Raw genomic sequence first — 13,872 nt, 5'->3', positions numbered from 1 at the left:
ATATATGAATAATATAAAAATGTATAACAAATTAAGCATATTATAAGTAAAATTATAAATATAATAATAAAATAATTATACACATTGTGCGGTTTGCATTGAATTGAATCGGTTCTGAGAAGTAGATTCAAAATCTGATCTTATCCATGCATTTTGTAAAAAATAGAATCCAAACAAATCGATTTTCGGTTTAGATTGGATTGGATGCACGATTTAATTTATATCGGTTTAGATTTTTTTTTGGGTCTTGGGTAAGACCGGATTAAACCGATTCAACCCGGAAACAATCCAAACCCACAGTTCAAACAGTACCCCCTTCCCTCTCCCTACTCCCGGAAAAACCAAAACAAGCTTAGAGACACAACAAATACTGATTGACACACTACTTCTGCAATGAGGCTTTGTCTGCTCGGGAGGAAGGAAGCTCCGCCCGGTGACGCTGCAGAGAGGATGCTAACCAGCCCGGGGCCGGTTATTACTGTAGCCACTTATGGCTTCAATTGGGAGAACCCTGTTGCTATTTCTTAGGTTCCACATTAGACTTTATATCACTTCCTGTGTGTGGTTGGGGGGAATTATAAATAATTCCTAGGAATTTTAAGATGGGAATATCATATTCCTATGTTTGGTTCAAAGTTTGAAAAGTTATTCCTAAGCAAACATACGCATTTACATTTTTTTGTTCTTTTATTTCTCTTCTCCTTTAAAAAGAGATGTGCTTTTAGCATGTTGCTGTAACTTGTCTAGGAGAAAAATAAAAAGATATGTGAAAAGAAGAGATGAAGTTGAAATTCACAGCAAATACAGAGTTGAAAGGTTGTAAAGCTATTATGCATGCTAGAGTAACCTAATTATCCTGTATATTGAGGTAAATTCATGTCCCTGCTTTGCTTTCATATTCTATCTTGCATATAATGTTGTGATGGAGATTTCATTGGCTGAAAACAATGTGTGATTTTCCATCAAAGAATCTGCTTCAAGTGTAACACCTCTTTCAGTATAAAAACCAGGAACCTTTGGCTTGGGCAGTAATTTCTCACCATTCAACATTAGAACCACTGAAGACATGTCTGGCCTATCTTCTGGTCTTTGTTGCACACATAAGAGGCCCACTTGAATGCATCTTTTTACTTCAAGTGGTGTGCATCCTTCCTTTAACACTTCATCTAGCAGTTCCAATGGCTTCTCATCAGTCCATAATCTCCATGCCTGAAATTTTGGAACTTGAATTAGTGAATTAGAAGAAATCTGAATTGAACTATTTAATTACTTCCCTAGTTATTTTGCTTACATGTCCAAGAAGGTTAAGGTAGTTTTCTGGATCTGAAAATTCTCTATTCTTCTTCCCACTTATCAACTCTAGTAGTATGACACCATAGCTAAAAACATCGGACTTCATTGAATATTGTCCATGTACTGCATACTCGGGAGGCATATAACCACTGAAAGTCCAATATGAAACTAAGATAAATACAAATGAAATCTAAAAGAGTTGTGATTAGATTGAAAATTACTTACTATGTTCCAGCTACCCTGTTCGTGTTAGCCTCGAGCTGATCGCCTAAGAATGTCCGAGCTAGGCCAAAGTCTGATATTTTAGGATTCAAATTTGCATCTAACAGAATATTGCTAGTTTTTAGGTCTCTATGAATAATCCTCAGTCTAGAATCTTGATGAAGATAAAGAAGTCCCCGAGCAATGCCACTGATAATGTTGAAACGCTTAAGCCAATCTAGCATCTTCTTTCTGATTTCATCTTATCAATTAGGCAAATGTGCTTAGTATATAACTTGAACTTGTAGAATAAAAATAACACAAGCCATACATAAGAAATATTATAGTTGCAACATATGCTTTAGAATATATAGTGAGCGAGTCTTACCAAAAACAAAGTAGTCTAAGCTTTTGTTTGGCATGTATTCATAAATCAATATTTTTTCTACTCCTTGAATGCAACATCCAAGAAGCTTTACAAGATTACGATGTTGAAGTTTGGCTATCAATGCCACTTCATTTTTAAACTCTTCTAAACCTTGTTTAGACTTTTTTGAAAGCCTTTTCACAGCTAACTCTTGACCATTTGTTAGTGTGCCCTGAAAAACAATCATTTGGTATTGTTAGTCACTTAGAGATATTTTAATAAAAACAAAAGTACTTGAATCAATGACTTTTACTTTACCTTGTATACTGATCCAAAACCACCTTCTCCAAGTTTGTTACTACTTGAAAAGTTCTCTGTTGCTTTAACTAAGACCGAGAAATCAAATGTTGGTAGCTCAGTGACCTGTCTTTGCCTATTTCTTTGAATTATTCTTGCAACTCCTAATTGATTGGAAAACCACAGTGAATAAGAACATGATAAACACAACTTTGCACTTTTTTCCTATATAAGGTAAAATTATTTTCATGACTATTTACCTGATTTTTTTATTATCACTATGCTAACACAAGTGATTAATCCGAAAATAATCACACCAACTGCAATTCGCACCTTCTTTTTCTTCAAATTTCCGTGGTCATTACCTGCAACATGACCAAAGATATGTAGACCATGATTAGTCACCAACTTGTGGTACAACAATTTTGTTGAATGAGGCTGAAGTGATCTTATCTTGTTTCTTAAGATTGAGTGAGTGGAAAAGGGAATGCACTTAATTTAGGAAATCAATACCGTAGAAGAATCTTGTAACTATTCAGTTGGAGGATCTTAGTTATCTTAGAAAAATGCCATAATCCACAATAATTAGAATTGAAAAGGAAACAAAAGAAAAAGGGAGAGAGGGGTGGGATAGGTACCTAATTCCGAAGTAGGGACTTTGATATAAATATCTTGACCAGCTCTTGAGTATTGAACCATGTCAATAAGATGATTAAACCAAAGTAGGCAACCACTTCCTCCATTACGGATATCCAAATTTGCATAAGCAACACAAGAACAGTTTTTTAGGCAAATGTTTTCACATTCCTTGAGATTCATGGTCTTGTTATACCATGAGGATGAAGTGTCTGGCACTTTTATATCTGTGTACCTTAAGAAGCTATTAGTGTTATTACAATCCAGTGAAGTCTTCCTAACACAACCATCAGACCAATTTGACATATTCCATTGTTGGGGAAACTTGGGAACATATCCTTTTAGGCATTCACATGATGCAAGGTTAGCATCAACCTTGCATATAGCATTTGAACCGCAAAAGGCATAACTTCCACACCCATTGTATCCATCAATTGTGGCAAGTTCCAACTCAGTTCTTGTTTGATTTTTCCAAATAGTACCTATTGAAGTAACTGAAGGTTGTAGTTTATACAGGTAGAAAATTGATCTGTCTAGTATTTCAAACTTCCAACACACCTCGGTTTTGTCCAATACAAAATCCTGTCTATATTCATCTTCCTGGGTTGGATATCCAGTGAAATAAAGGCCATTAAATGTCCCTGTTCGGAAATATTTAACAGATCCTTTCCATTGTATTAATTGTGGATATCCTCTAGGATCAAACTTTATAGAATATTCTCCTACAGCAGGATCCTCTGCACTTTTCCAAGATGACATAGATATGTCAAAACCAGTAACTAAGTTCAATCCAAGCTTCATTCCTGGCATCAGTGTATCACATGGATAATCAAAACTCTGCCATAAAAAGTTTTTCTCCGATGTGCTTTGTCCATTTTTCACTACAAGATTTCCCGAATCCAAGAGTTGTGCAATTGAGCTCCCCAAAGTGTTGCCTGAGGTGTTGGAAGACCAAATGGTGCTGTTAGTGCCATTCAGAAGCTGTAGAATCCCCTTCTTGCTTAGTCTCAAAACACCTGATGAGTTACTTTGAATTGGTATCTCTCTGTTTGCCACCCACACAACTGTTGAATTCCCTGATGCATCTCTGTACCACACACCTAAGTATCTATTTGTTGGAATCCCAGGACTAAAGAAACCCAATTCAAAGCTTCCACCAGAAGAAACCAAAGTCTCACCATCTTGGATAGATTGACCTACTTCTAAACTGTCTCTTGAAGTGATTGTTCTCATGCAGGACATGAGAAGTAATGAAATAAGCAGCATCCTTAAGTTTTCAATCATTTGTAGAACTTCTAAACAGTGACCACGGAAGATGAGTTTTAGCAAAAACTACATATGCATTGTATGATTGTCCTTCAGCAGCATGAGCACATACATAGGAGGTTGAAAGTCTTCCACTTTGAAATAAATAAATTTATGTCAAGTCCTTTTTTGTGTCATTAGGCTTATGTGTACATCTGATTGTCTCAATCAGCCCTCCCAGCAAGGCTTGGACTTTCAAAACTCAAAAAGGATGAGTTTTATTAATATATTTTCATGATTATCTTATGTTGTTCAATGTTCATAGCTAATTTTCTACAGATATTAGTTTGACTCAGTCATGTAAGATGTAAGATGTAAGTAACTCTAGGATTCACAACCAAAACAATAAAAAAATAGCTCTAGGATTGATAGTTTCTTTATTTATTTAGTTTCTAACAGATTGATAGTTGCTTTGGTCATCCTTCCATTTTAAGATATTGTTATATTAGCAAAAATAGTTAACTTGATTACATTCAAAAGCGATACAAACACAAGTATTTGATTAAATAAAAAGCTATTTTACAGTGTAAGTGGATAAAATTCCCACTTTTGAGTCTATCTTGTGATTTCAATGATGTACTTATGTGTTATCCAGGTTTCGGAGGCGGAGGCAGAGGCAGAGGCTCTCTACCACTCTTGCCACCACATTAACTCCTCAGGCTTCCACACTAGCTGCAGGCATCACCTTCATCCAGCTGCAGTACACCATGATTCCCACTCCAAGGTGGATTCCTCCCCGGTTTGTATCAAACTATTGCTGGATTCTAGGTAAACAACAAAATAATTCAATTATGTGTCCCTTTAAGATCTACTTAAGATGATTTTGTTTCACTCTTTTGTTTATTGCCCACTTATGCAGAGCCACTTCATCATTGATCTAGCACTTGATGATTATCTCTTGAGGGCCTTCAAGACTAGAGTAACCAAGCTACTCTAGATAGGACATGTACTTGGATGTCCTTACAGGGAAGATGCAACTCATTCAATGCCAAGTCAGTGAATTCCAAGACAAGTAGATCATCAGCTAAGGATGGCTTAGTTCATTGTGGTCAGTCAATCACCAAAGGATGGTAAGTCAACAAGTTGCTTATATACTACAATTAATTGATAAGCAAAATCATACAAATCACCACGTTATAAATTTCCAATACCAGCCAATAAGCTGAACTGGAAGCCTATCTGGCTAAGTCTTCAAGCAGGTTCACATGAGAAATGTTCCAAAGTTTTGAAATTTAATACTACAAGCCATTTCTTTCCCTTGCTTCTGCTCTAAAATCCCTACTCACAAACAACCCTTAGATAATATCTAGGTTTCTCATAGTAAAATAATGTTATCAATATTTCATTAGTTTAAGTGAATCAAAATTTATTCCTTTAGATAATAATATAAGATCTCAAGTTTAAGTCTTGTATATAAGAAGGAGGGAGGGAGGGAGAACAACCTTTGTGGAACAAATCAATTAATTCCTATTTAACTTTAATACTAGTGGACCGAAAAAAAGAAGAAGAAATCAGTGATAATAATCGGCTATACACACTTTCAAATGCACCACCGCTACATGTGCATAATGGTCAGTGTTAATATAGTTCAACTTGTTTCTTTTTTCTTAATTTTTTCCTTAATTCAAGCTCTAATTTCACCCAAATGCATTCCCTAATGTAATTGCCACAACCAATAGAAGAAAAAAAGTAACTTGTGCTACAAAAGTAACAAGTATGCTTTCAGGATATGAAGATTTGTTCAAACATACTTTAGTTAATATTCATAGAACTCTGTTTATTTCACATGTGTGTTTGCATAGGTGAAAATAGATGAAATAGGATCTCATAACAAATACATTGAACTAAGTTGTAGAAAGGCTTACTATTAAAGAAAGCTATCTGGTATTCTAGACTAACTTATTTTCCTATGTATTAAGGTGAAATAAAGTCACTGTCTTGCCTCATATTCTATCTTGCATCTAACATAGTGTTAGAAATTTCATTGGTTGAAAATGATGTGTAATTTTTCAACAAAGAATCTGTTTCAAGTGTAACACTTCTGTCATTATAAAAACCGGGAACTTTTGGCTTGGGCAACAATTTCTCACCATTTAGCATTAGAACCACTGATGACATGTTTGGTCTATCTGCTGGTCTTTGCTGCACACATAACAGACCCACTTGTATGCATCGTATGACTTCAGAACGGGTGCATCCTTCCTTTAATACTTCATCTAATAGTTCCAATGGCCTCTCATTAGACCATAATCTCCAAGCCTAAAATCTTGGAATCAAATCAATAAATTAGAAGATATTTCAATCTAACTATTTAACCATTAGTAGAGTCATTTTTGCTTACATGCCCAAGAAGATTAAGGTTGTGTTCTGGATCTGAGAACTGTCTATTTTTCTTCCCACTTATCAACTCTAATACAATCGCACCATAGCTAAAAACATCTGACTTCATTGAGAATTGTCCGTGCACTACATACTCCGGAGGCATATAGCCACTGATAAAGCAATTTGAAACTAAAATAAATACAAGTGCAATTTGAAAATACCATGATTGGATAGGAATTTACTTACTATGTTCCAACTACTCTGTCTGTCTTATCCTCTGCTTGGTCTCCTAAGAATGTTCTTGCTAGACCAAAGTCTGATATTTTTGGATTCATATTTGCATCTAATAAAATATTGCTGGTTTTTAGATCTCTGTGAATAATCCTTAGTCTAGAATCTTGATGAAGATAAAGAAGTCCACGAGCAATGCCACTAATAATGTCGAAACGCTTATGCCAATTGAGTAGCTTCCTCCTTATTTCATCTAGTCAATGGAAACTTGCTTATATACTCAGTACAATCTAGAACTTTGCAAACTGAATATAAGAAACATAAAAATTGCCACAAGTATTTTAGAATATAGTGATAAAGGTTCCAACCAAAAACAAAGTAGTCCAAGCTTTTGTTAGGCATGTATTCATAGATTAATATTTTTTCTGCTCCTTGAATGCAACAACCAAGAAGTTTCACAAGATTGCGATGTTGAAGTTTGGCTATCAATACCACTTCATTTTTAAACTCCTCCAATCCTTGTGTAGACTTTTTTGAAAGCCTTTTCACAGCTAAATGTTGACCATCTGACAATGTGCCCTGAAAAATGTAATCATATACTTATTGTTAGGAACTATGCAAAGGAAATATTCTCCTTTAGCTTTTTATTTCACCTTGTATACTGGTCCAAAACCACCCTCTCCAAGTTTGTTGCAACTTGAAAAGTTTTCTGTAGCTTTAGCTAGGATTGAGAAATCAAATGTTGGTAGATCAATGTTTTCTCGTCGTTGCCACCTTCTGCATAATATCCTTGTTGCCCCTGCATAATTGGAAGGTAAAACTGGATAAGAACTGCAAGTATATGACACTAAGACATCTTTTGGTATCTATTTTTTGGGCATGCATGACAAATAGTAAAATTACCTGGTTTTGTAATTATCATTATGCTGACAATTGTGATTAATCCGAAGACAATGACACCAGCTGCAATTCCCACTTTAATTTTCTTGTTGTGTCCATGGTAAATATCTGCAATATGACCAGAAAGCTAAAGAATATCACTATTCACAATTTTTAGTATAATAGTTTTATCAAGTGAGGCTCATATAAGCTTGTCTAATTTGGTTAGATGGAGTGATAATCGATAAAGTAGTTATAAAATTTTAATTTCCAATAATAGTATGATAAAAACTATTATTTAGCACAGAGATAGCACCTGAAAAGACTCAAGCAACCTAGAAAGTTTTGAAGCCCCTTGAATGATTTTTTCAAGGGTTTAGAAATAATTTGAGTGCACCATAGACATTAGATTAGATTTAATTTAGTTTGGCCATGCTAGGTCATGCATATGAGAAGTATGTAGCAGGATTTAAGAGCATAGCTTCCATGCTTGCTCGTATATTTGGTCCAATACATAGTCAACTTCATGTGTGTTCATTACACCTTACCTTACTCCATTAATTAGTTGCCTTAGAAAAATACATAGTTTACAATAAATCAGAGAAGAAAAAAGAGAAATGAAGGGGAAATACAATAGGTACCTAATTCTGATGCAGGGACTTTAATATAAAGATCTTGACCGGCCTTAAAAAATTGCATCACATCAACAAGATAATCAAACCAAAGTAGACAACCAGTTCCTCCATTTCGGATATCCAAACTTGCATATGCAACACATGAACAATTTTCCAGGCATGATTTTCCACATTCCTCGAGGTTCATGGTCTCGCTAAACCATGAAGAAGATGTGTCCGGCATTTTCATGTACTCATACATGAAGAATCCATTTGTATCATTACACTTCAATGGAGTCTTTCTAACACAACCACCAGACCACTGTGATGTATTCCATTGTTCAGGAAACTTGGGAGTATAACCTTTCATGCATTGGCATACAGCAAAATTGCCATCCATAAAGCACCAAGAATTTTGACCACAAAATGCATAACTTTTACATGCATTTGGTCCATTGATCATGGAAACTTCCACTGGAATTCTTGTTTGAATTTCCCAAACCATAATTTGTGTATTCCCAGAAGGGTCCATTTTGAATACAGAGAAGATTGATCTATCAAGAATTTCAAACTCATAATAGACCTCTTCTTTGTTGAACACAAAATCAGTTTTAAATTCATGCATGTCCTCAGCTGGAGATCCAGTAAAATAACGGCCATTCCATGACCCTCGTCTGATACTTATTGCAGATCTTTTCATCTGCATCAATTGTGGATATCCTCTAGGATCAAATTTTAGAGAATATTCTCCCACAGCAGGATCCTCGTCGCTTTTCCAGCATGATTGAGATGCATTCTTCCCAGTAACAAAGTTCAATCCAACCTTCATTCCTGGCATCAATGTGTCGCCAGGATAATCAAAACTTTGCCACAAAGGATTGTCCTCATTATTAGTATCTTGTCCATTTTTCACTACAAGATTTCCTGTATCCAAGAGTTGTACAATTGAGCTACTCGTGGCTTTGGTTTTGCTTGCTATGATGTTGGATGACCAAATGGTTTTATTTGTGTTACTAAGAAGCTCAAGAATCCCCTTGTTGTTTAACCTTAAAGTTCCTAACTTGTTGTGAAGGGGGTTTTCTCTGTTTGCCACCCACACAATTGTTGCATTCCCTGATGAAGCTCTGTACCACACACCCAAATATCGACTTGTTGAAATTCCGGGGCTAAAGAAACCCAGCTCAAAATTTCGGCCGGCCGAGATTAACGTTTCGCCATCTCGAATACATTGACTCATTGCTAAACTGTCTGTTGATGTGACAGTTATCATGTGGGATGTAAGAAAGAACCAAAGAAGTAATGTTGTTATGCTGCTCACCATTTGTGTTTTGTATGAGGTTGGACTTAAAGAGAATCACATAAGCAAGATGTTCTAACAGGACCTTAAAAATATGACAAGTTTTAGTGCTAGCATATGGATTGGATTATTAGGAGGAACAAAATAATGCACGTGGGATTAGGTTTGTGGAATATATGATTTTAGGTTGAATTTTCACCGTGGGAGTTGTTGCAAGTCAATTCATGTTCTGAACAAAAGACCAGTCACCAAATCAACTACCATGTATTGTGTATATAAATACACTTGTTTAATTAATTTTTAATGTTATTTTACACGGATAGGTGATTTGTGGTTTTCACCATGTTTGTTTAGCTTATTATGATCATATCCTCACAGGATTAATCTCATTGAATACAATGGCATTGTAGGGACAGTATCAAATGAGAAGACTTGTTTTATATGAAAGTGAGGAAAGCAGATATATATAGATTTTACATCAATAATCAAAATTAAGATAAACTTGGGTGATTATAAAACCTTTCAAATTCTAATCATGACCCTCCATGCATGTACAGTTATATATATTGTCAGATTTGTTCTTTTCGCTTTTATGTAAACTAAAGTCGTTCATGTCATAACAGTTTACATGCATCTCTGCTGCGTTTATTTTTGAGAACAGGACGAGAAAAATACACAAAGGATAGGGACACAAAATTTTGTATTTTTATATTCTGTTTAGTAATAAACTAGAACAAATTATGAAAATCTAATTTATTATTATTATTTATTCAAAAAATTTTAAAAAAATAATAAACTTGTTAGTGTCTATGTTCTTTTTTATGATGAATACAAAATACACTAATTTAATATCTCTAGACACAATAACTCTGTTTATATTTCATCTGTCAAACATAATTTTATGTGTGAAAAAAAAAAAGTAAAATTGAGTTACATAACTTTGTATGGATAAATAAAAATATATAATTTTATGCTTTAGCTTGACTAATAAATAAAAATCTAAAAGTACAAATTTATTTCTCACTTTTACAGGTAATCATTCATCTCACTTGATTAAGTACTCATTACTCAAATGCTGGTCTATCTAAGATTTCGGTCCCTGCAAACTGGAAGGGCAAAAGTGAGAAGAAGGAAACGGGTCAAAGAGGGAATGTCATTGGAAATTGTCAAATTTGATTGAAAGGGGACTTGGACAAAATATATGTAGACTTGTGAAAATGTCGTCTACGGTCAGATTAAGGGTTCATAAATGGTAGGGTAACATTAGTGTTTTCCATTTAAAATTAGAGTAAATATGTTTTTTGTCGGTAAAATTTGTTAAAAAATTCAAAAATACTCTTAGATTTTATTTTGTTTTAATTTTGTTCAAAATTTTTTTATTTACATCAAATATACTCTTGCAACTATTTTTCAAACATAGTTGTTATATATTATTTTTGGATTAATCATAAACTTTTTGAAAATTTATTTGTTGGAGTATATTTGATGCAAATTAAAAATTTTAGGAATAAAATTAAGAGTATTTTTAAAATTATTAACAAATTTTACCAACAAAAGATATACTTCATCCTTAAAATTATTATGATTGTTAGTTGGCATTTAAATTATTATGATGATGATTTGGAACCCTAAACATTTTGTTTCTTTTGGATTTGGTCCGTGCACATTTTATTGGTATGTTAAGGATCCTGCTAGAGAGCTATTGAGTTACAAAATGAACATCCCCATACTATCTAGAATAATCATTTGAGTATTAGCGATAATAAACATCTTCCAAAAGCTTAAACTGATTTTGGGGTTTACCAAGGATCGAAATACCACTAATCCCAAAAACTTCAGTTGATGGGAAAAGGTAACACTAATGATTATATCTCTAATACTCTCTAAACCTCCATTGTACACATTGTATAAATATTTCATTGGTCCTATAGGAAGTTTTAAAGTACCATAGAAGAGGTTATTATTATGAAAAAGCTTCTTTCCAACTCTATTATGGAGGTCAAATTAACTCGTAATCCAATTACAAAATGATAATCTCAATGGTAGCTACATTTAGGGCCCGTTTGGAAAACTCTAGAAGTAACTTTTTTTAACTTTTGACTTATGAAAAGTGGTAGTATTAATGTCTGGTGCAATTTTCAAAGCCAAATTGTAACTTTCTAAGAAGCTATTTAGGAGCTTATAGAGAAGTTAAAAAAAATGACTTCTCTCATAATACTTCTACTTTTTATCATATTTCTATAAAATAAGCACTTTTAAAGTTAAAAATCCAAACACAAAATAACTTATTTATAAGTTACTTTTAATAGAGTCATTTATTGTTTAAGTTATTTTATCAAAAGGAGCTTAATTAAGTTGGTTACCCAAACTAGGCCTTAGTATACAACAAATGTCTTTTGATCCTATTTCAACTTCCCTTGCTTTTTTTTTATCATCAGATATTTTATTTGTTGAAATCATGACAAATAACAGCATATCTTTTTATTATTTTTTATTGATTACAAATATCAAATCCCAACTAGGTATATTTCCGTGAATGGAAGCCCTGTATATCCTCTCTTTCTTTGCCTCCCAAAGTTCACCAGTGTGAAAAACATGTTCCTTAACTCCGAAATTTAATTTGATCTTCACCGCCGCCATCATCAGCTCAAAATCAGAGGGAAGAGAGAAATCCAACTTGCAAAGCTAAACCATCTTCTAGTGACTCCCACAAATCACTTCCAGAAATCAATTTGTCAAAATATGAAGATGGTTTGTGTAGACATCACACAGCAGTTGTAATCATCTGAAAATAAGACGAATTTATTATCATATTGCCATCTGTTGTATCTTAATCATTGCATTTCTTGACATCAGACCTAAATACACTACATGATCCCAGAATATCTGTAACACTTTGCTTTCACTATTATCATGAGCACCCCTAATACATCTATAGAGTTTGATTGTTATCATCAAGCTCTTCCTAGCCATCTCAACTAACACATTTGATGCAGCATTCATATTCCCTGCTTTCCAGTAAGCATAGGCGATACTAGTGTAAATAACTCTGTCAGCTGATATGCCCTTTCCTTCCATCTCATTCAACAACTTCTCTGCACGCTCTACGTCACGTGACCTTGAACAAGCATGAATCAAGCAATTGTAGATATGAACATTACTGGAAACCCCTACTTGAACCATTCCCTTGTGAACCTTCACAACCCCATCTTTAACTAAAGAATTCAACAGCACAGTGCAGGCATGCAAGTGTGGCTTAAGCCCAGAAACCCTCATGTACTCAAAAACCTGAACAGCATCCTGCAGGGATGGTTTCGATCTTGGATAAAACATCACCTATATGTCAACATTAGAAGAACTAACCTGAGTATACTAAGCACCCAAGGTATAGCCATTGTACCAGAACTTAACATGGACTGCACACTAAGAACAAAGGAAGATAAAATCTTAAGAATGATATGTCCCTCGAAACTTATAACAATAATGGATATGTGCTATTTTATAAGATAAATTTTCAATAATTATACTACAATAATCATCTAGAAATGACAAATATTTACAAAGAATAAGGTTGACAAATTTGTTTAATATAACAAATTTGTATATTACAAAGTACCACAATTTATGATCTAGGATCATTAACATTTAGAATTTTGACTTTTTTTAAGATTATAATTTAATTTTTTAATTTAATTTAAAATTAAAAATAATTGATTTTTAATAGATCCTTAGTTATATTGATTTAATAATTAACATAATATTCTATAAAGATTAAGTCTATACCTGCTGATGAGAGGTCTATTTCTATTCCTTCTGACAGTGTTTATTTTTTGGAGTACATGGGAGTACATGGATAATGTTTGTTTACTGAAACAAAAATAATAAAAGATGCGGTCATACACAAACCCCATTAAAATTACAAAAAATTTTATGTTAATCATATACTAAGAATACCTACTGAAAATGCCATAATAATTTAAAAAAAAAAACTTGATTATTATTGTCTTCCCAATAGTAGTCATATAGAGACAAATAGTTTTCAAATTATTGCATTGCAGACTACATACAATTGAAACAATTTCGTTATCCAATTTTCAAAGACATGGAGGAGTATGATCATGGACACAAGAGAAAGAAATGCCATAGAGTAAAGGACAACAAATGTTGGAACTAACCTAATATACTAAACACCCAAGGCATAGCCATCATGCAAAAACCAACCATGTCCCAAAACAATTGGACACGAAGAGTGAAGGGAGATGAAATCTTAGGTATGATATGTCCATCGGAACCTGTAACAATGATGGATATGTGTTATTTGATAAGATAAATTTTCAATAATTATGCTACAAAAATTATCTAAGAATGACAAAATACCACAATTTATGATCTAGGATCATTAGCATTCATGATTTTGATTTTTTCTTTTA

The 13,872-nt window shown here is 33.7% G+C and overlaps 1 protein-coding gene across 1 annotated transcript; it reads right to left on the bottom strand.

Annotated features, from left to right (window-relative positions):
- LOC107614885 lies at positions 52-10,127 on the bottom strand. Its single transcript, XM_021111722.1, has 14 exons — positions 8,173-10,127; positions 7,556-7,660; positions 7,306-7,451; positions 7,021-7,231; positions 6,668-6,905; positions 6,441-6,591; positions 6,059-6,358; positions 2,763-4,126; positions 2,419-2,618; positions 2,180-2,322; positions 1,982-2,093; positions 1,519-1,756; positions 1,292-1,442; positions 52-1,209 (listed from the first exon to the last, which is right to left on the bottom strand). Exons 1-14 carry the CDS (start codon positions 9,464-9,466, stop codon positions 901-903), a joined length of 4,962 nt encoding a protein of 1,653 aa, XP_020967381.1. The 5' UTR covers positions 9,467-10,127; the 3' UTR covers positions 52-900.

This window comes from Arachis ipaensis, chromosome B09 (genome assembly GCF_000816755.2).
Source record: "Arachis ipaensis cultivar K30076 chromosome B09, Araip1.1, whole genome shotgun sequence".
Taxonomy (NCBI): domain Eukaryota; kingdom Viridiplantae; phylum Streptophyta; class Magnoliopsida; order Fabales; family Fabaceae; genus Arachis; species Arachis ipaensis.
Note: the sequence above shows the minus strand (reverse complement) of the source record. Positions and strands in the feature narration are given on the sequence as shown.

Excerpts from the sequence above, each read along its gene's own strand:
- LOC107614885 (XM_021111722.1), bottom strand. The coding sequence starts at position 9,466 with ATGGTGAGCAGCATAACAACATTACTTCTTTGGTTCTTTCTTACATCC. Across the intron at positions 2,619-2,762 it reads CCTCTCTCCCTTTTTCTTTT|AAACAAGATAAGATCACTTC; the intron begins GTTTCCTTTTCA and ends CTCAATCTTAAG. Across the intron at positions 1,210-1,291 it reads ACCTTAACCTTCTTGGACAT|GCATGGAGATTATGGACTGA; the intron begins GTAAGCAAAATA and ends CCAAAATTTCAG.